The 22,618-nt window shown below is 40.2% G+C and overlaps 1 protein-coding gene across 12 annotated transcripts in view; it reads right to left on the bottom strand.

Annotated features, from left to right (window-relative positions):
- Nucleotides 1–8,890: 8,890 nt before the first annotated feature.
- The window catches only part of prom1a (prominin 1a), a 166,914-nt gene continuing 153,186 nt past the window's right edge, over nt 8,891–22,618 (bottom strand). For 6 of the 12 annotated variants that reach the window (XM_072252996.1, XM_072252994.1, XM_072252991.1 and 3 more), the window contains 11 exons: nt 20,758–20,811; nt 20,108–20,188; nt 19,930–19,998; nt 18,553–18,642; nt 18,340–18,455; nt 17,394–17,417; nt 16,778–16,846; nt 14,514–14,610; nt 12,404–12,441; nt 11,367–11,411; nt 8,891–9,915 (listed from right to left, as the gene is read on the bottom strand). In XM_072252996.1, the coding sequence (XP_072109097.1) occupies nt 14,541–14,610; nt 16,778–16,846; nt 17,394–17,417; nt 18,340–18,455; nt 18,553–18,642; nt 19,930–19,998; nt 20,108–20,188; nt 20,758–20,811 (573 nt within the window). In that variant the 3' untranslated portion in view covers nt 8,891–9,915; nt 11,367–11,411; nt 12,404–12,441; nt 14,514–14,540. Of the gene's footprint in view, nt 9,916–11,366; nt 11,412–12,403; nt 12,442–14,513; nt 14,611–16,777; nt 16,847–17,393; nt 17,418–18,335; nt 18,456–18,552; nt 18,643–19,929; nt 19,999–20,107; nt 20,189–20,757; nt 20,812–22,618 lie in introns of those variants that run through there. The other 6 variants (XM_072252997.1, XM_072252999.1, XM_072252998.1 and 3 more) reach the window with 6 other exon arrangements.

The following is a 22,618-nucleotide window of genomic DNA, read 5'->3' as shown; positions in this document are numbered from 1 at the left end:
AGGACAGGGAGGGAGAGTCTAGATCTGTTCCAGTAAAAGCTAATGGTAAACCCCTTACTGCTCTCCTTGATTCTGGTAGTTCCATGTCATTCATAAGAAAAAGCTGTGTGCACTGTGCTACTGACTGCAGCCAGCGAACAGAGTTTTTATGTGTACATGGTGACTGTAAACTGGAGCCACAGGTAGAACTTGCAGTGGAGGTAGATGGGCAAAAGTATCTGATGACAGTGAGGGTGGTGGAGAATTTAGCAGTGGAGATGCTTTTGGGGTGGGATTTGCCTGTTCTGTATGATCTCCTAAGCAGGGGTAAAAGTCTCTGTAATGCTCGTGAACCTGTGTCAGAACCGAAAATGCATGTCTCTTGTTTTGTCATAACACGGTCCCAGGCAAAAACCCAAGCTCAGTCTGGGATACAACCTTTGCCAGACTTGTGTGGTAGTCTGTGCAATGCTGGAACCAAAGGGCCTCGAAAGACACGTCGGCAACGGCGGTTAGAGAAACATGCTGGTACACCTTTATCTTGTGAAATGCCTGAAAATGCTGTGTCAGATGTTAAGTGGAAAGTGCCTGAAAACATCACCATGTTACAACAGTCTGATCCTTTGTTAAAGCCTCTGTTAACCAAGGTCTTAACCTCTGCTAATTACACTGCCCAGGTAGGTGGTTCAGTGTATGTCCTTCACAACGGCATCCTTTATCAGGGAGAGGAGCCAAGCAACAGGAGGTTAGTGGTGCCAAGTAGTTGCAGGTCACTTGTACTACACCTTGCACATACCATTCCCTGGGCAGGACACTTGGGTCACCATAAGACATATCTCAGGCTGGCCTCTTGGTTCTTTTGGCCTTCAATGTACACAGATGTGCAGTGTGCAGACATATTGCAAAATGTGCCTAGAGCGTCAAAAAACCAGTGCTGTCCGTAAATCAGACCAATCACCCCTCCAATCCATGCCAGTGATTACCACCCCATTTAAGCAGATTGCAATGGACATTGTGGGGCCCCTGGAAAAAAGCTCAGCAGGATATCAGTACATTCTTGTTGTATGTGATTATGCCACACCATTCCCTGAAGCTTTTCCTCTCCAGTCAGTAACCACTCCAAAACTGATCAGTGGCCTTGTCCAGCACATTTCTTGTGTAGGCATCCCGGAGGAAATCCTGACTGACCAGGAAACCAACTTTACATCCCACCTGATGAACCAGCTGCATAAGGAGTTGGGCATAACTGCTAACAGGACATCCCCTTATCACTCAGAGACAGATGGCCTGGTGGAGAGGTTTAACCAAACCCTCAAGAAGATGCTCAGAAAGTTTGTATCTGATACAGGGAAAGATTGGGATAAGTGGTTACCCTTTCTGCTCTTTGCCTACAGGGACGTGCCTCAGGCATCTATGGGATTCTCCCCTTTTTAGCTGCTCTATGGCTGGCCAGTCCAGGGGCCCCTGGATCTGCTGAAACGGAAATGGGAGGAGAAGGTGGCAGCTAATCCTGTAGAGGGGCAAGGTGTAGTAGAATATGTCCTCCAGATGAGGGACCGGTTGGAGCGGTACCGAGAGGAGGCCAGACTCAACCTCCTGGAGGCCCAGGAGACTCAGAAGCAGTGGTATGACCAGCAGGCACGCCAACGTGAGTTCAAACCAAAAGGTCTTGTTACTCCTGCCCTCCTCATCCAGCAAGGTGCTGGCCAAGTGGCTGGCACCTTTTGAGGTTATAAGGAGGATGGGGCCTACAACATATGAGATCCTACATCTGGACAAGGGGAAACAAAAGCAAACTTACCATGTGAGCCTCTTGAAAGCCTGGGAGGGAAGAAGCAGACCTCCTTCCATCACCTCACTACTGGCACACCAGGTGATTGAGGAAAATGACTCTGAAGGTGTAGTGGAGGCCTGGAAACAGCCTGCCAAGGTGGATCTCTCTCACCTGGATGGTAAGAAGCCAGCTGAATTGCAAGTCATATTTGACACCTTCCTTCAGTTGTTCACACAGAAACGAGGCCATACGGATGTGTTGCAGTATGCCATCTGAGTCAAACCAGGTCAGAGTCCAGTACGGCAGGCATGCTACCAAGTACCAGAACGTCTGGTGAAGGCGTTGAAGGAGGAGGTCCGCTTGATGTTGGAGCTAGGAGTCATCGAACCATCTGAAAGTGAGTGGAGTAGCCCTATTGTCATTGTGCAGAAGGATGGAACTCTTCGCATTTGCATTGACTGTAGGAAACTGAGTGCCATCTCATTTTTTGATGCCTACCCGATGCCCCGGATTAAGGACCTGCTGGAGAGGATTGGGAGAGCCAACTACATCACCACTTTGGACCTCTGCAAGGGGGATTGGCAGGTCACCCTGGAGAGCCAGTCTCCGCCCCTCACTGCATTCAGGACTCCTCTAGGCCTCTTTCAGTTCACGGTGATGCCCTTTGGCTTACATGGTGCCCCAGCCACATTCCAGAGGCTTATGGACAGAGTGCTGCAAGGTTGTGAGGACTACAGCGCCGCCTATTTGGATGATGTGGTCATTTTTTGCCTGACCTGGGAGGAACATCTGGAGCACCTTTGTGGAGTCCTAGGTGCAATCAGTGCAGCAGGACTTGCACCCAACCTGCAGAAATGTGAGTGGGCCAGGCAGGAAACCTGGAAACTGGGGTATCAGCTGGGGAGAGGTGAAGTCCGGCCTCGGATGGATAAAGTTGAGGCCATTCTGAACAGCCCCAGGCCCCGTACCAAGACCCAGGGCCAGTCTTTTCTTGGCCTAGTGGGCTGGTACCGTTGGTTCATCCCTCACTTTTCAACCCTGGCAGCCCCATTGACCAACCTCACCTGCAAATTGGCCCGTAATCCTGTGGAATGGAGTGAGGAGTGTGAAAGTGCTTTCCAGGCCCTGAAGGAGAAATTATGCTCTTCCCCTGTGTTGCAGAGTCCTGACTTTGAACGCCGCTCCCTGGTGCGGGTAGATGCCTCAGGTGTAGGCATCGGGGCAGTACTGGCTCAGGGAGAGCCAGGTGAGCAACGTCCTGTGTTACATCTCAGCAGGAAACTTCTGCCTCGTGAAACCCAGTACTCCACAATCGAGAAGGAGTGTCTGGCAATCAAGTGGGCATTGGACAGCCTCGGGTACTACCTTCTTGGGAGGGAGTTTGACCTCCAGACGGACCACAGAGCCCTGACCTGGATCCAGACAATGAAGGACCAGAATGCCAGGGTGACTAGGTGGTACCAGGAACTTCAATCTTTCAGGTTCTGTGTGCAGCACAAAGCAGGCAAGGAGAATATCACAGTGGACTTCCTGTCAAGACTGCCAAACATTGCCGCTGGAGGAGAGGAGGGTGGTAATGTGACGAAGGCCCATCACTGATTACAGGCGGCACATGGCACACTCAGTAAAACACTGAAAGGGTCATCCACACACATCATTCCTCTCTGTTATTGTGGTGAGTGCATGCATCACAATGAATCAACAGTCACAATTTTACACATTCCCAGCAGTAATAGGTATGGAAAAAAGAAACACACTATGTCACAGTCTAATTATCTCAGGTCAATTTATTCACATTCATCTTTCCAATAAGTGTTTTGCTGAAGTGTCATGTTAATCTGACGCTTCTCTCCTCCACAGTCACTGGGTCTGAAACAGAGCTGCTGCATAGAGCTATCTTATATAGAGGCAGCAGCAACTGCACAGGTGTGCTGATGGTGGAGGATACCATCTTTAACTGGGTCAAGGGTTATGTTACCTAATTACTCATCTTGTGGTAAAGTTTTGGGGTTTATTTAAGTTATTTAACTGGGAAATGGTGAATCCTATAATGAGGTATATGTGTTTATTGTGAGAACTGGCAGTAGAGTTTCAGATTGTGTGAAGTGGAAGGTAATTGAGTTAATTAGCTTTTGGTTGGTCTAGGGGGAGGGGCTCAGCAGTTATAAGCCCTGGGTTACCAATCACCTGTCTGGTTAACAGCCACCCTCAGACTAAACAAAAAACAAACAAAAACCCAAAGCCTGTCTGTCTGTATCTTGTTCAACCACCGTAAAACAAGATACAGACAGACAGGCTTTGGGTTTTTGTTTGTTTTTTGTTTAGTCTGAGGGTGGCTGTTAACCAGACAGGTGATAATTGCAAGCTGTATATAGAAACCATAGAAAAACTACAGCACAGAAACAGGCCTTTTGGCCCTTCTTGGCTGTGCCGAACTATTTTCTGCCTAGTCCCACTGACCTGCACATGCACCATATCCTTCCATACACCTCCCATCCATGTATCTGTCCAACTTATTCTTAAATGTTAAAAAAGAACCCGCATTTACCACCTTGTCTAGCAGCTCATTCCATACCCCCACCACTCTTTGTGTGAAGAAGTTCCCCCTAATGTTCCCTTTAAACTTTCCCCCCCCCCTCACCCTTAACCCATGTCCTCTGGTTTTTTTGTCCCCTTGCCTCAGTGGAAAAAGCCTGCTTGCATTCAGTCTATCTATACTCATCATAACTTTATATACCTCTATCAAATCTCCCCTCATTCTTCTACGCTCCAGGGAATAAAGTCCTAACCTATTCAACTTTTCTCTGTAACTGAGTTTCTCAAGTCCCGGCAACATCCTTGTAAACCTTCTCTGCACTGTTTCAACCTTATTAATATCCTTCCTGTAATTTGGTGACCAAAACTGAACACAATACTCGAGATTCGGCCTCACCAATGCCTTATACAACCTCATCATAACATTCCAGCTCTTATACGCAATACTTTGATTAATAAAGGCCAATGTACCAAAAGCTCTCTTTTGGTACCCTTTCTACGTGTGACACCACTTTTAGGGAATTTTGTATCTGTATTCCCAGATCCCTCTGTTCTACTGCACTCCTCAGTGCCTTACCATTTACCCTGTATGTTCTACCTTCCAAAGTGCAATACCTCACACTTGTCTGTATTAAACTCCATCTGCCATTTATCAGCCCATTTTTCCAGCTGGCCCAAGTCCCTCTGCAGGCTCTGAAAACCTTCCTCACTGTCCACACCTTCAATCTTTGTATCATCAGCAAATTTGCTGATCCAATTTACCACATTATTATCCAGATCATTGATATAGATGACAAATATCAATGAACCCAGCACTGATCCCTGTGGCACACCACTAGTCACAGGCCTCCACTCTGAGAAGCAATTCTCTACTACCACTCTTTGGCTTCTTCCATTGAGCCAATGTCTAATCCAATTTACCACCTCTCCATGTACACCTACCGACTGAATTTTCCTAACTAACCTCCCATACGGGACCTTGTCAAAGGCCTTACTGAAGTCCATGTAGACAACATCCACTGCCTTCCCTTCATCCACTTTCCTGGTAACTTCCTCGAAAAACTCCAATAGATTGGTCAAACATGACCTACCACACACAAAGCCATGTTGACTGTCCCTAATAAGTCCCTGTCTAACCAAATGCTTGTAGATTCTGTCTCTTAGTACTCCCTCCAATAACTTACCCACTACCGATGTCAAACCTACCGGCCTATAATTTCCCAGATCACTTTTCGATCCTTTTTTAAACAACGGAACAACATGAGCCACTCTCCAATCCTCCGGCACCTCACCCGTAGGCACCAACATTTTAAATATATCTGCCAGGGCCCCTGCGATTTCAACACTAGTCTCCTTCAAGGTCCAAGGGAATACCCTGTCAGGTCCTGAGGATTTATCCACTTTAATTTTCCTCAAGACAGCAAGCACCTCCTCCTTTTCAATCTGTACAGTTTCCACAATCTCACTACTTGTTTCCCTTAATTCCATAGACTTCAAGCCAGTTTCCTTAGTAAATACAGATGCAAAAAACCCATTTAAGATCTCCCCCATTTCTTTTGGTTCGGCACATAGCCGACCACTCTGACCTTCAAGAGGACCAATTTTATCCCTTACAATCCTTTTAATATACCTGTAAAAGCTCTTTGGATTATCCTTCACTTTGACTGCCAAGGCAACCTTATGTCTTCTTTTAGCCTTCCTGATTCCCTTCTTAAGTATTTTCTTGCACTTTTTATACTCAAGCACCTTATTGACTCCGTTTCCTATACACGTCATACAACGCTCTCTTCTTCTTTATCAGAGTTGCAATATCCCTTGAGAACCAAGGTTCCTTATTCCCATTCATATATATTGTATTTTTTTTTCTTGTTTTGATGTGGACGTCCAAGTTTTTGTTTTTCCCACTATTTTTGTAAATAAAAGTACATCAATCTACTTTTGCAACTCAAGCCATCTTGTTATTTTTCTTAGACAGTTGACCCACAGTTTTTGTGAGAATGGGGGACAAGGAAAGGGCATGTGAATTGAATAGTATTTTGCATCAGTCTTCACTGTGGAAGATACTAGCAGTATGCTGGAAGTTTGAGAGTGTAAGGGGTCAGAAGTGTGTTGCCATTACTAGGGAGAAGGTTCTTGGGAAACTGAAAGGTCTGAAGGTAGCTATCACCTGGACCAGATGGTGTATACTCCAGGGTTCTGATAAAGGTAGCTAAGAGATTGTAGTGGCATTAGTAATGATCCTTCAAGAATCACTAGATTCTGAAAGGATGGTAAATTACAAATGTCACTTGACTCTTCAAGAAGGGAGAGAGGCAGAAAGGAAATTACAGGCCAGTTAGTCTGACCTCAGTGGTTGGGAAGATGTGGAGTTGATTGCTAAAGATGTGATTTCAGGGTACTTGGGAAGCACATGATAAAATAGGCCGTAGACAACATAGTTTTCTTGAGGGGGGGAAGCTTGCTTGACAAATCTGTAGGAATTCTTTGAAGAAATAACAAGCAGGATAGACAAAGGTGAATCAGTGAAGAATGATGTGTACAGTACTTGGATTTTCCAGCAGACTTTAACGATGCCACACCTGAGCCCATGGTATTACAGGTATTAAGGCTGATTTATACCTGTGCGTCAAGCTTGCGCCATAGCCTACGCAAGTGGGCAACGTTGTGAGCATTTATACTTGTGCGCTGGTGTGTCTGCGTCGCTCTGCAATTCGCGCACACCTGCCTATGCAAGGCTTCATGGTCATGGTAGTCTTTCTCGGGGTAAACAAGTTTAAAGCAAGCGTCTTTTTTCGTAAAAGTGAAATGTGTCCTCCATAATTTCGGAGGTCTGTAAAGCTCTATGGAAAGCATTGCAGCCAGAGTTCCTTCCCTGCCCTTCAGTCACCCAATGGGAAGCTATTGCAGCGTAGGAGGAAATGCGATGCTACCAAGCGGACCAATCACAGTTGTTGCGGTCTGCGTTGCTGCGTCAGGCTACGACGTAGGAATCCACGTAGGCACTGTGTAGGGTTCGCAGCTATGCCATACTTATGGTGTCGATTTGACGCAGAAGTATAAATCAGCCTTCACAGGAAAGATTCTAGCATGGATAAAGCAGAAGCTGATTGGCCAGAGGCAAAGCGTGGGAATAAAGGGGGCCTTTTCTTGTTGGCTGCCAGTGACTAGTGGTGTTCTTCAAGGGTCTGTGTTGGAAAAGATTCTTTTTACAATATATGTCAATGATTTGGATGATGGAATTGACGGCTTTGGTGTAAAGTTTGCAGGTGATGAATATAGGTGGAGGGGCAGGTAGCTTTGAGGAAGTAGGATCCCCATAACACCTCAAGGACCATATTGCATCATATTTTCCATTAATGTTGTCTTCGAGGGTACTAAGTTCAGACATGAAAGCATTTTAGCAGTTTTGTCCATTTGATTTTAAACAAAAAACTGCACAACATTAATTGCCAGCTTTCAAAGTATTTTGACCAGAATCTTGCTGGGAAATGCCAGTATGTTTTAGTGAACTGCTGGCACTTAAGCCATCAGTGTCAACAGTTTACCATTTTTGCCATATGCATATTGGATTGCGCTAACAGCTCTGGCAAAACTGATACTGGATTCCATATCAAGTCCAGTAACAAACCACAAATCTGTTGGAAATTTTTTTTTTAATAGATCCTGCACCAAGTTAGACGTTATGCACTCATTTCATGACTGCAAGGAAGGATGACAAAAATAAAGCTAACTATGTATATTTCAACTGTTTGTGCTTGTTGCAGTTTTAATTTAAAAATGTTTAAGAGTTCGTATGTGATTCAAGTTTAATATTTTTGGGGGTTTCAGCCCAAAACATCATTTTCTATTCATTTCCAGTTTTGCTACCTGACCTACAAGTTCCTCCAGCATTCTGTGTATTGCTTTGGATTTCTTGCATCTGCAGCCTTTCTCGTGTGTAATACTTCTAAAATTTATTTTGAATGGTTCTTAATAGCAGGAGGATTCAGAAGCACCATGAAAGCTTAATGGCTTCATCATCTTTCCAGGAAGAGTGTAATCAGGTCAGATGATGACAAGATTATGGCAAAAGACCCTGTGTTAGTCAGCTCCCTGAATATCAGCACAAGCTGCCCTGTGTACCTGAAACATGCTTCAGAGCCCATGCCCACTCAACATACTCAGTTGTGGCAACTTTTCTGTGCACGTGCTAATAACTAAGTGATAGAAATGCAACCAGAAATCCATGCAGAACAGAGGGTAACTGAAGGTTCCCAAAAGGTGACACCCTTTGGGCAGAACAGAAGGTGACACCCAAAGCCTCAATTTTGTTGTAACCTCTCCAGAGTCTCTCGTCTGATGAAAAATTTGACTGAAGAACAGCAAAGGCTCATGTTACTTCCAGTACGAGTCACAGGCAACTTGGCAAATAATGTAAAGGACGATGGTAGCTAAAGTTGCACAATACAGAATTCATTTGAGAATCTGGGAGAGGTGGTGGAACTAACAAGTTTGAGATCCAATTGTTATTGTTGTGTAATGCAGTGTAAAACGGGCACTTTAATGTCAAACATCTGCATCTTTAGTTGTCTCAACCTGACATTGCAAACACCACCCAATATGAAGACATTTTATTGAATATTCAAAATAGAGAAAAATCCCATAAATCTACAAATTTGAATATTATTTACAAATTCAATTTTAAGTTAGAAGTATGTAGAATTTGCACATCCTACCCAGTGAAAACAATGTTACTACATAATGCCAGAGAAACCCATTTAAATACCTTGAATACTGTATCCTTTAAATTGGTGTACATAATGAGGATATGGCTACAAAAAGATTCTTAATATTTTAACCAATTTCACTACAAATGCTCCATCACGGTATTAGTATCTTGAAATGAAACAATTGGTCTACATTGCAAAAGTATCCTTATCGTCTTGAATAGTTCACTGCAGGCTTTTGAAGAGTGGTTTTCAGTACATTTAGCAAAAGGGTTCATAAAACTATTTTTCCCACATAAGAAATCTCCATTAATTTGGACATCTATCCATACAACATAATAGTAGAAATCCAATTGCAACAGTATAGTTACATTTAAACATTTCTAAATTTCAGTTTCACAAAATATATAATCCAATCCACAGTTTATGCATACAAAACAATCTACATTAAAAATTAGAAAATGCTAATTTACCAATCTTTTACACAAAAATATCCAAAATCACAAACTTGAGTTCAAATTATTCAAAGATAACAAAATTGTTAGTACAAGTGCTAAAGTAATAATGAAGCCAAAAAGAAAATGATTCTACAGACTGAAACATCAGAGCAGCATGTTGTGGAATAATCAACTGAAAACTACTCAAAATAATACAAGTATACAAAGTAAGGGTTTGGGATATGGAACAAGAATGCCTGACTGTCCTTCAACTATCATTGAGCAAGACTTTAGATGGTAATTATGCTGATACCATTTGACCATAGCCTTTTTCATGTGCACTGTATTTCAATTATTTATTGCCAATACCTCTTACACATGGTTAATAAGGTGCATATTGACTGAGACGGGCTGGACTGGAATTATCTGAAGGCTTTCCACTCTCAAACTGTTGCTATGCCTACCAAAATGTCTGAAGCTCCTCCTATGGGCAAAAGAAAATAACAAAGATGTGAAATCAGATCATTATCAAAACATGAAAACCTGCTTCTGAGTAAAATTAATGTTCTGCAGATTGCTCATTGAAAAGCTGCAAAGTTTACTTCATTACAACAGAATTTCTTCCTTCCATAAAGTTGAGTTGAATAGGTTAAATTTACCTGAATTGTTTACTCACACAACACACAAGAAACCCCACAGCTGCTGGGCCAATCACATGTGATAGTTATAAATAGCTGATTTCTAAATAAATATACAAGCAGATTTGTAGACTCAAACCAACCCATTTCTTCACGAGCTTTCCGCTTATCACGGTCAGATAATGCATGCAGTTGATCACACAATATTTAGTTCCATTCAAATCTCCACAGAAAATGAAACAGATAAGACTGCTTGCAGATTAACTGAGCCAAAACTTGAGGCATTCCTTATATGACATTAAATTTACACAAGTGCTAGGCAAAGACCATCTCCAACTATGATGGTGTTAGCCACCTATCCTTGACACTTGACTGCAGTATCATCAAGGCCAGAATAACAGCACAAGTGACAATTGAAACATGACACACAGTCATTCATTGCAGTATATCCAGCTCCAGAAACTATTTCCCATTTCTGAAAACAAAATTTTCTATCTACAACACTAGACAGGAATACAATGGAATATTTTACACTTACATATTCATTAATACAGCTCCAACAGGAAACTAAAAGCTTAACATCAAGCAGTGGGAATACGGGGAAAACCACCTTCATTCCTGCTCCATCTTGATTTAGAATTGAATTATCTCACTAGGTCTAAATCCTGCAAATGCCTACCCATCAGCATATTGTTGGTAGTTTCACCTACACCTGTACACACACACACACACACACACACACACACACACACACACACACACACACACACACACTTAAGATAACTCAGTTTTTTCCTCTCGATATTTATCATTCCTTTCATTGTACTGCTGATATAAAGTTCACAAATTTCATGACATGCTGCTGGACATAACCTGATTCTGATAATAATAATAATTTAAAAATGCTGGTCTTGCCATTGATTTCTATGAACTGAAAAATAGTCTGTTGTTTTAGGCAGCTTTTGAAATTATACTATTTCATAAAGAGAGAAAAGGAAATTAATAGAAAGTGAAACATCTTAAGTGAACAAAAAAGTCAAGCTTTTCTTCCAAGTGCCCGAAAAGAGCAAGAATGGTTTTCACAGTTCATTGTCCTGAAAATATGTACTGCAATAAAGTACCTCTTAGCTCAAAATTCCATTAAAAGCATTAAGTATCTAATTGCATTATTTTTTAAAATGGACACCATGAAAGAATTAGGAAAAAACTTTTGTTGATATTCATATGTATTTTTTAGTAATACTTTAAAACTGAAAGTGTAACTCTGCATAATTACAAAGGTAGTAAAGAAACGTACCTTCAAGCAGCTGTCCAGTTCATCTACCAATATTCCATTACACTGCTACAATGTCAGAAAGAAATGTAAATGGTTAAACTGAATACAATTAATGTTTTCCACACTGTAGCTATTACACTTCAAAAAATCTTTTCTATTCAGTTCAGTGAAAATCTTCTTTCATAAGAATCTTACTTGTTAAAAGTCTGACATTTAGATAGCCAAATTAATGTTGACCCATAAATGTTTCTACATTTTTAATGACAGTGATCATGTTGAATTACAAAATACTAAGTTTCAGCAAGTCAAATATTTGCATTATTAGAATAGATCTGAATACAACAAACTGCAGTTTTACATGGCACAAAAGATTTTACAGGTCTGAACTTCAAGAAATCCACTGCCTTCTACTATAAAGGAGGAATCTACAGGATGATGAGCCGCAGAGAAGGAGGGGAGTCAACACTGCTGGATAACATTTGCAGACTGATTCAAGACAAAATAGGGAGAAAGTTTTATGCATAGTTTCTGTCTCAGGCAACACCTGGCTATTCATTTTTAAAGAAGAAAAAATATACAAAGCACAATGATGAAAAAAATTCAGATTCTCCTTTAGAACATTATCATTCAATGATATTTTATGACATCAATGAGAAAATAATTTTGTTGCAAAGGCATTAAATGGAATGCACAAAATCTATCCTTCCCAGTGAGCTCAATTCAAACACCCAAAGCCATTTGTCACTATGTACAAGGTCATATCTTGACCCATTAATATATTAACAGATATACTAATCAACTGATTTAAAACAAATGTATGATCAAGTGACATACAATTGTGGAACATGATGGAAATACTGGTACTGCTCAAGTCTTCATATCTTCCTAAATATAAACACAGTACTTAACAAATCTAACAGTGAATAACAGCAAAATGTTGAATGCGGATATCACTTGAAGAGTTCAACCACTGACTGACAATCTGATAATCAATAATGAGCAAAATTTGTTAACAGAAAAGAACACCCTAAAGCATGCGAGCCAGAAGCATGTCACACCTCTGAATTAGGTAATGTTTCAAATCCACTGGAAGTTCCTGGAAGAAATAATTAAAGTTAGTTTTGAAAGGCAGGAAACAGGTGACATTCATTATATTTTTGAATAAGGTGCAATAATTCTGCACATGCAAAGGGTCTAAGGCATATAATAAGGGCGAGTTCTAAAACAAGTTTAGTTCATTTTTGAAGTAGTGGAAGTTACAGAAATATCACACTTAAGGTCTTGAAAGAAATATTGCTTGCACATCACACAGGCTTATTAGACTTAACTGTAAATAAACAACAGAATGGCTCAAAATGAAGAATTCTCAAGTGATGCAGAAAGATTTTCTCCCTCCTCTGGCCCACAATAGTCCTGTTATACAACAGATTCCTGGCTAAAGTTAAACCACTCAAAACATTTCTACAGCACAGTGTCTTGTTGGTACTGGTACTAGAAAGTTAGGGGAATCATGTTAGATTCTAGTTGGGCTTGAAACTAGCAGAAGGAAAAATTGAAGAAAGTTGACCATGATGAATTTTAATTTAAAGATTTTGTTTCAATTAACAATTCTATTAAAACTATTCCTATTGATAAGGAAAGAAAGCAGCAATAATAGTGACAGGATTTTGTAGTCTCCCTTCAAAATTTATTCCTTTAAATTTGAAGTCTGACTGCTCAAGAACATTCTGTATTAAGGCATTCTCAATCTTCGTTATGTCATGGACCGATACCATTAAGCAAGAGTTCCATGAATCCCAGGTTGGGAATCTCTGGCTTGGAGGATACACTGAACTGCAATTCCTTAATTTAAGTCAGTTTTAGCTCAATGAATATTTTTCTCATCTCCCAATCAGATGCTTGGGGTTTTCAGTCCTATGGCAAATAAACAATCATTAAGGTAATGACTGAACAACAAGGTTGGGTGTAGTACAATGGAATCCTTACATTGTCAGAGGTGTCACCTTTCAGATGAGAAATTAAACCATACGCCATCAGTCCTGAAGGCCTATTAGATCCCATCATGCCATTTGTAACAGTCAAGTGATGGGCCATGATTTCTTGTCAACACCCATGGTAGGGGTGCCTGCATTATCCCAGGAACAAAGGTCACATTGCTGGGCAGAGGTGAGGGGAGCATTGTTGAACCATTGCTTACCCAGTTGCATCTGCTTCCACAGGCCAGATCTGCAGATGGCCTGCCTGCAATGACATTTGTTTTCCCTGCAGGAAGTTGTCTGTATTACTGCAGGCTCACCACATGCTGTTTGCCCTGAGACTTAGTGGCATTGCTAAGCTCCTCATGTACCTATGGCCCCACAGTAATTCCAGCCCTTGCACTGACAGATAGCTCTCGATCAGTGATCCAAGTAGTGCCAACAATACGTCAGTGCACCTGGTCGGCCAAATGGCATTACATACAACCGGGCTTGAGGTACTAGCAAAGTTGCAGTCTCCCTCACATCCTCCTCCTACAACCTCTGTCTCCAGCCTCTCCAACCCCACCATCTCCAACTGTCCCCACCCACAACCACCCAGCATTCTCAAACATTTAGTGAGACCCCAGCCTAGACTTAATCCAATAGTGGGTGATACCAGGACCAAAGCAAGTCAAGTCAGTAAATAAACATGAGTGCGGGGATAAGCAGGTAAAGAAGCATCCTAGATCAATGAGGCTGTAACAATAATACAAACCCAAATCCCTCCATCTCTGGTGTAGATAGGTCCTCAAAATAGTCAGATCACCATAATAAGGCATAAGGTCTCTATATTGACTATTGGTTACATTAGATGCCTTTTATATGGCACTTGTACTGTTTCAGGAATACCTGTCACTAGCCCACAAGTTTGCAGGAAATTTGTTTTACATCAAATATCATACAGGACAGCCAAGTTGCTCTTTAGACACAGAAAGCCTTTACAACACAGTACTGTTGTAGTCCTCTTCTATATCTCAATCAACATTAAAGTACAGATTATCTGGATGTTTTCACATTGCCATTTATAGGAACTTAATTTTCTGCACTTCACACATAACTGTTCGTACAGTACTTAGGTCATGAATAGATATATATCACGCTGTCTCACAGCATCTTAAGAAAAAATGTAAAAATATACTATATCCAGTACCTTAACAACCCCAAAGACAGGAGTGTCTCACCAACCAGAAAGCTTTGGAGGGGCTGAAGCTCTGGGAAATCTGGTCAAAGTATCATATAGTGGAGTGCTATTGTCACAAAATAAAAACGCAGAAGCAATTAAACAAGAGGTATTTACAGCATCTGTTAAACAAAAGGTATTTAATTCCTTTTTTGAGGCTGTGCAAGCATGTATTCTTCAGTATTCTGCTTTAGTTCAAATGGAAGTGACTATATATTCAAAAAAATACTGAATTTGAGACAAGTCATTACAGAAGTGATGAATTTGTATTTCTGCAATGGTATTTTGAAAGAATTGCTTGCACATCTTTGACCAGTATTTAAAAGCATTTAAGACATCAGCAGAGTAGCATAAAATATTAAATATACAAATCTTATGAAACTCAACTGGCATGCTCTAATATAGTAAGAAAATGATTGGAACTTAAATCACAAACACGAGAAAATCTACAGATGCTGGAAATCCAAAGCAACACACACAAAATGCTGGAGGAACTCAACAGGTCAGGCAGCATTGATGGCAAAGAGTAAACAGTTGACCTTTCAGGCTAAGGCATCTCAGCCCAAAACGTCGACTGTTTACTCTTTTCAATAGGTGCTGCCTGACATGATTGGAGCTTGGTGCTTATACACAAACTGCACTCATTCAAATCAAGGAAACAGGTTTACAAATATCCATTCCCTGAAATGAATCATCACCAGTCTACATCCTGGAATTTGCTTCAAATGTCTAATGATATTTCATGTAAAGCTATTTTTTTTTTTACACAACTTCACTTGCCCCATCACTGAACGGTTCCCCCAACCTATGACCTTATTTTCAAGGATTCTTCATCTCATGTTCTCAATATTTATTATTATTTTTCCCCCTTTCTTTCTGTATTTGCAGTTTGTTGTCTGTTGAACACTGGCTGTCCACCTTTTTGAGCGGTCATTCATTGATTCTATTATGATTATTGGATTTATTAAATATACCCGCAAGAAAATTAATCTCAGGGTTGTATATGGTGACATGTACTTTGATAATAAATTTACTTGGAACTTTGTAGTAACTCAAGCTACCCAGTTTTGGACCTATAGTTAACTAAATTATTTAAATCCAAAACATATTCACAACTCTCCATTGCTCAAATTAGTCCAAAACTCAGACATAAAAATCTGCTTTATGTACAGAAAAATCTACTCAGCTATACAAGTAACAAAAACGGGTATAAAGAAAATGCACTCATATCCTACAGGCTTCCCTAATAAAACTAAAGATTTGGAAATATGGTTACTATCCAGAACCATAGAAATAATTACCATCAGGTTTGAATATACCTGATTTGTCGGAAACAATAGGGAACACAATACACAAGATACTGGAAGAACTCAGCAGGTCAGGCAGCATTCATAGAAGAAAGTAGACAGTTATGTTTTGGGTCAAGATCCTTCACCTGGGCTGGGAGACTGGGTACGTAACCCTTCCAATGTTCTATGCACAAAATACATTTTTGATTTCCATCAAATTCCATATGTACTACAAGCAAAACAATTCTTCCCTCTGTAACCCACCAGAGGAGCTGGTAAGTACAAGGCCTTGAACTTGTTCACTAAAACCAGCCACATATCTGAAATTCCAGCTCTCCAGAGTAATTTACCAAAGACGTCTGTTAACCAGAATGGAACAATCCTGAAAACTTGTTGGTCACACAGTAATGATTTTTCATCTAAAAATCTCCTTGACAAAACATTCATGTTGACATGAAGCCATAAAAGTCACAACTTATGATGCGTGCTGAAAGCATGTCCGACAGTTTATCTTTTTAGATCATTCAATAAAGAAATCCCTACACATAATATCTACATTTAAATTCCTACCTCTTCTTCCCGACACAGCAATCATGGTGCCATAGACCTTTCATTAATGCAATTTTTATTTTTGTTTGATTACAGGACAAAAACAAATTCTAATGTGAAAGGAATACTAGTTTGTAAACTATATATCATCCATTTCATATTTATGTTAAAGTAATCAATTCTATTTGCTCTGGAGCAAGGTAAATTGATTGATCATTATACAGTGGCTATACTTTCTTTTAATCAATGTATTCATGCTGGTTAGTGTTCTCAAAACATGCAAATGTTAGGACTTTTTGCAACTAGGTTGAGCAAAGAAACATCTGCAGTGATCATAGATAAATCTGTATCTCAAGGAAAAATATAGCATGCATAGATTCACTCCAAGGCATTTACCTTATTAAAACTGGACTTTGAATATCATGTGAATGCTCATTATGATAACCATTACTACCATTTTCCAAACTGCAACAAAAGATGAACATGCACAGGGAAAACAAAATCAAAGCTTGGGATATCAATGTAGATTGTTCTTTTTATTTTGAACTGCATGAAGTAAAATGAAAAATGAAGTATGGCTGCGTTGCTAAATCTATTTCAAATTCATTTCAAAACAAAGCTATAACTGTAGCTTCTTCCATTTTCATATCCATAGTATTATCTTGAATTACAAAATACCTAAATTGACCCTAAATACACTGCAAAAAAGGTATTTTAATAAAAAGCTGTTTATACTTATATACAGCTTTATCTATAACACAAGCAAAAATAATTCCAGGCATTTATGCAACAAAACTGCACTAAGCAATAGCTTTGATCAATTCTCTCCTCCCTCACCAAAAAAAAAGTTCTCAAGTATTTCGCATTCAAATTAAATTCAAGTTAGTTTAATACACCACTGCATTCCCACAATTCCATGCAATGCCACAAGTGCAACTCAGCTTACAAATTATTGCCCTGTTAGACTTAGAAATTGACACCCAAAGGTGCACCAGTTAAACCAAATTCTTACATTTTCATGGGTATATTCTCAGTGCTACACAGGAGTAAAAATGGGAATATTATTAATATGAACACAAAAAATTAAAGTAGTGCTTATATTTTTGCCAAGAACAATGTCCATGTGCTCATTTTATTGGGTGCTATACATTTGAATTAAATCAACCCTGGTCACTGGCATTTAAATTTTATGCAAGAAACAAGAACAAAATTAGTGATCATAAATTAAGAGGCGTAAAACTTTTCCAACTTTCATTTGACCTGTGACTGAAAGCAGTAATGAATGCCCAAATAAAAAATCTTAACTGAAAGTGGAAAGGGTATCAATGGTTATCACAAAGTAAAATGCCAAGTCCCTGAGACAGAGGAACTGTAAAGAAGAAAGGGAATATGTAGGATTTAGATTCTAACAATTAGTAAATCAATTGAAAGTTCAAATTAATTCTCTACATTTATAAAAAGAGGTAAGAAATGAAATTGAAGAGAAACAAGAATAAGGTGGGAGAAGACTAGTTTTGCAGACACTACTTTTGTCCAATACAAGAAATGTTCACTACGACAAAAAAAAAACTCAATTAGGAAACAGCAACTGTTCTGCTCAGTCATCCCTGAATAAAGACACTTGATTTACGTTACCCAATTTACAGAACAAGCACACTAATCAAGATCCGAGAATAGCTGCTCATGTCTCATTCGCTTAGTTGTGTAGTTACAAAATTTTAAAGAACTTGTTTCCTGTACATTGGGCAGCTGAATCTAGTAATAATTTTCCCAAATCACCCTATTCATTGAACAACAAAATTACATGGAAAATGAAATTTTTGAAATGGTAATGCATTGAAAAATAATTTTCATAACAATCCCAATTAGAAATTTTGTATATATTTCCTTGTATTTACAAATGTAGAAAAACTTTAAGAACAAAGACATAACTTCTACAAATTTCTTAACATACTCACTCATCGTATACATCCTCTGTATCCATTCGTCGATAGAATTTGGCCAGCTTCACAGCAGATATAATACTTGGAATTAGAAATATCGTACAGCAACCAAGACTAAACCAAAATCCATTCTAAAAGAAAATAAAGAAAACAGTTATTTTCAGACAGTCAAACTCATCATGTAGAGAAAAGCCCTGTGCATCAAGAATAGAGGATTTTTTCTTTTACCACGGAATCCACTATAAAACCGCAAAGTATCATATCAACTGCATCCACCACGTTAGCAACTGGCTTACAGATCGCAACTTCATTGTTCAGCTGTAAAACAGAATGTACATTTTGAGAAAAATTAATTCCACTTTTCCCAACTAAATTCATTGTTCTTTAATGATTTTGACTCTTTGTACAAGTGGCCTCACTAATTACAGCAAGCTACAAAGAAAGTCTAGATATGTTTTAGTGGTTGGGAGAAAGTATAGAAAGTTGGACATTGTTCTGGCTGGGCCAGATTATTTCATTGATACTCACATAATCAATGATTTTATAAATAGTAAATCATGTTTGATAAATTTTCTTAAAATCTTTGAGAATTTAACAGGGAGAGTTGATAGAGGGGAAAGTATAGATGTAGTATATTTAAATTTCCATTAGGCATTTGACAAGGTGTCACATTAGAGGATTATGCAAGACCTGTCTGTCTGTATCCATTGCTAGGCGTCCTATGCAAGGCCTGGAGTCCAAAGTACTGAAGGATGTGCATTAGCATGGACTGAAATCTGACTGTCACTTGCTGGCAAACTTCCACAATTTCCATGTGTTCTGGCAAGTTAAAAATAATGGAACCAGGTAACTGGGTATACCATTACCAACAGAGCATAGAGAGGGCCATCAGATACAAGGGGAAAAGCAAGCCTTGAGCAATGAATATGAAGAATGGATTCTTCAGTACTTAAAGGTAATGAGGGTGCCCATTTTGAAAAAAACAAGGTAGGAATGGGGTCATAAGGATTCTTCAGTACTTAAAGGTAATGAGGGTGCCCATTTTGAAAAAAACAAGGTAGGAATGGGGTCATAAGGATATACATATGTTTGGGTAGCCAAGGCCTCTGAGATTGGACAACTGGCCAGCTTTAGACATTTTTTGAAGGGACTATGGTAGAGGAAGGTGAGGGCAAAAAGAGCACAGTAAATGGATAGCACTGGAAGATTGAGAAAGGGATACATCATTGTTACAATGCATTTTAGGAGAGGCAAATCCATAATGGGTGCATGGACATCAAAACTGTGGTGGTGGAAGGAGAGAGATTAACTAGATCATGATAGTCAGCACTGTGCGATGGGTGACTGTTCGTTGGCCAACAACAAATTAATATGACCTTTTAATTCGGCAGAAATGGCCATTGGCCTAAAGCATTAATTGTTTTTCTCTCCACAGACATCTGACCTGCTGAGTATTTCTGTACTGTTTTATTTCAGTACTTTGAAATATATCTTGCACTCATTTTTCAGTTGCATTTATTTAACATTGAAATTATACTGGATGGATAACTAACTAGACATAACATATTCAAAACAAAGTTATACCAAAAGCCTGGCAATACTTACAACATCCTTCGCCCAATCTAAATATTCTGTGAAGTAGCCAATCAAAGTCTTGATGAAATGATAGATTTCCTGGAGAGAAGAATGCATTTCAGATATGCCGTCTGTCACACGAAGCAGATTACGTTCTCTGCATAAACTGAGGGGAATATACTCTACTAAACGGTAAAGAATTTATTACCTGTTTTACAATCTCAGTGCCATTGTGGTGGATTAGATACTGAGCAGATTCAACAGCTGCAATTATACTATCCACTTTCACCTGCAGGGCAGTAACAGGAAATAACACTGAACGGCTACTGTGAACAATGAACATGGATCCTAAACTATGTCAACTCCAAATCTGTTGATTCCTGCACATGACAAAGTTCTTGGAGCAGATAAATTTAAGATGCAACATTGACTGTTGTGCATGCTAGACAGGATCAGCTGAACTTGGAAGAGAGAGACACACACACACACACACACACACACACACATACTGCGAAGCAAACTGTATTTTCATAAATGGAAGGGTACAAATTTTATTATCAGCATTCCCAACTTAAATTACTTATCATAGACAGGTTACAAGTGAGTTCTTCCACACCATTCAAAATTGAAAACCATAAGCAATCAAATGGAAGTTGGGACAAGGAACCGTTTTATACCCACTAGGGAAAATTAACACAAGTCAGTAAATGTGGCCATCTTAGCTTCAACAGGGTCAAAAATTCAGCCTTTTCATTTATTGTACAATCCAGAACAGGTTACAAAACACAAGTGCCAATAAGAAAATGCAACTTAAAAAAAATCTAATTGAAACACAATAACAGAAGCCAAATGATTTACCTTTAAACCTGTTGCTATGATCTGTAGTGTTCCGATACTTTGGTTTAATGTGCTCTATTAAAGGAAGCAGGTCATTTAGATTGCCTTAACAAACGTGATTGCTTAACAAATATAATTAACAGAGACATGTCATCAACAAGCATTGAACTATACAGCCACAACAGTACACGATGTGATCAAAATGCAGAGTCCTTTGGCCAGATCACATCTTGAAAAGATCCAATGCAACACTTATGGAGCACGAATGTGATGAATTATCAAAAAGATGGATTTATATGCCAACACTAACAGAGTAAAATATCCTAAACTGTGCTACTGGAAGATAATCAACATGATGCACTAGTGAATTTAGTGAGGTGGGGTGGTGAGGGAGAAAGAACAACCCAAGCAAGGCTGCAGGACCGGATGGTGTCAGTACCAGGGTGCTCAAAGCCTGTGCCTCTCAGCTATGTGGAGTACTTCGCCATGTCTTCACCCTGAGCCTGAGGCTCCAGAGGGTTCCTGTACTGTGGAAGACGTTCTGCCTCATCCCTGTGCCAAAGACACCACGCCCCAGCACCCTCAATGACTACAGACCGGTGGCATTGACCTCCCACATCATGAAGACCCTGGAGAGACTTGTTCTGGAGCTGCTCCGGCCTATGGTCAGGCCACACTTAGATCCCCTCCAGTTAGCCTACCAGCCCCGACTAGGAGTTGAGGATGCCATCGTCTAACTGCTGAACCGTGTCTATGCCCACCTGGACAAGCCAGCGAGCACTGTGAGGGTCATGTTTTTTGACTTCTCCAGTGCATTCAACACCATCCGCCCTGCTCTGCTGGGGGAGAAGCTGACAGCGATGCAGGTGGATGCTTTCCTGGTGTCATGGATTCTTGATTACCTGACTGGCAGACCACAGTACGTGCACTTGCAACACTGGGGCTCCACAGGGGACTGTCTTGTCTCCCTTTCTCTTCCCCATTTACACCTCAGACTTCAACTACTGCACAGAGTCTTGTCATCTTCAGAAGTTTTCTGATGACTCTGCCATAGTTGGATGCATCAGCAATGGAGATGAGGCGGAGTACAGGGCTACGGTAGGAAACTTTGTCACATGGTGTGAGCAGAATTATCTGCAACCTAATGTGAAAAAGACTAAGCAGCTGGTGGTAGACTTGAGGAGAGCTAAGGTACCAGTGACCCCTGTTTCCATCCAGGGGGTCAGTGTGGACATGGTGGAGGATTACAAATACCTGGGGATACGAATTGACAATAAACTGGACTGGTCTAAGAACACTGAGACTGTCTACAAGAAGGGTCAGAGCCGTCTCTATTTCCTGAGGAGACTGAGGTCCTTCAACATCTGCCGGACGATGCTGAGGATGTTCTACGAGTCTGTGGTGGCCAGTGCGATCATGTTTGCTGTTGTGCGCTGGGGCAGCAGGCTGAGGGTAGCAGACACCAACAGAATCAACAAACTCATTCGTAAGGCCAGTGATGTTGTAGGGATGGAACTGGACTCTCTGACGGTGGTGTCTGAAAAGAGGATGCTGTCCAAGTTGCATGCCATCTTGGACAATGTCTCCCATCCACTACATAATGTACTGGGTGGACACAGGAGTACATTCAGCCAGAGACTCATTCCACCGAGATGCAACACACAGCGTCACAGGAAGTCATTCCTGCCTGTGGCCATCAAACTTTACAACTCCTCCCTTGGAGGGTCAGACACCCTGAGCCAATAGGCTGGTCCTGGACTTACTTCCTGGCATAATTTACATACTACTATTTAACTATTTATGGTTTTATTACTATTTATTATTTATGGTGCAACTGTAACGAAAACCAATTTCCCCCAGGATCAATAAAGTATGACTATGA

Source organism: Mobula birostris, chromosome 3 (assembly GCF_030028105.1).
Source record: "Mobula birostris isolate sMobBir1 chromosome 3, sMobBir1.hap1, whole genome shotgun sequence".
Lineage (NCBI taxonomy): Eukaryota > Metazoa > Chordata > Chondrichthyes > Myliobatiformes > Myliobatidae > Mobula > Mobula birostris.
The sequence above is the reverse complement of the archived record's forward strand: the minus strand, read 5'-3'. Positions and strand labels throughout refer to the sequence as shown.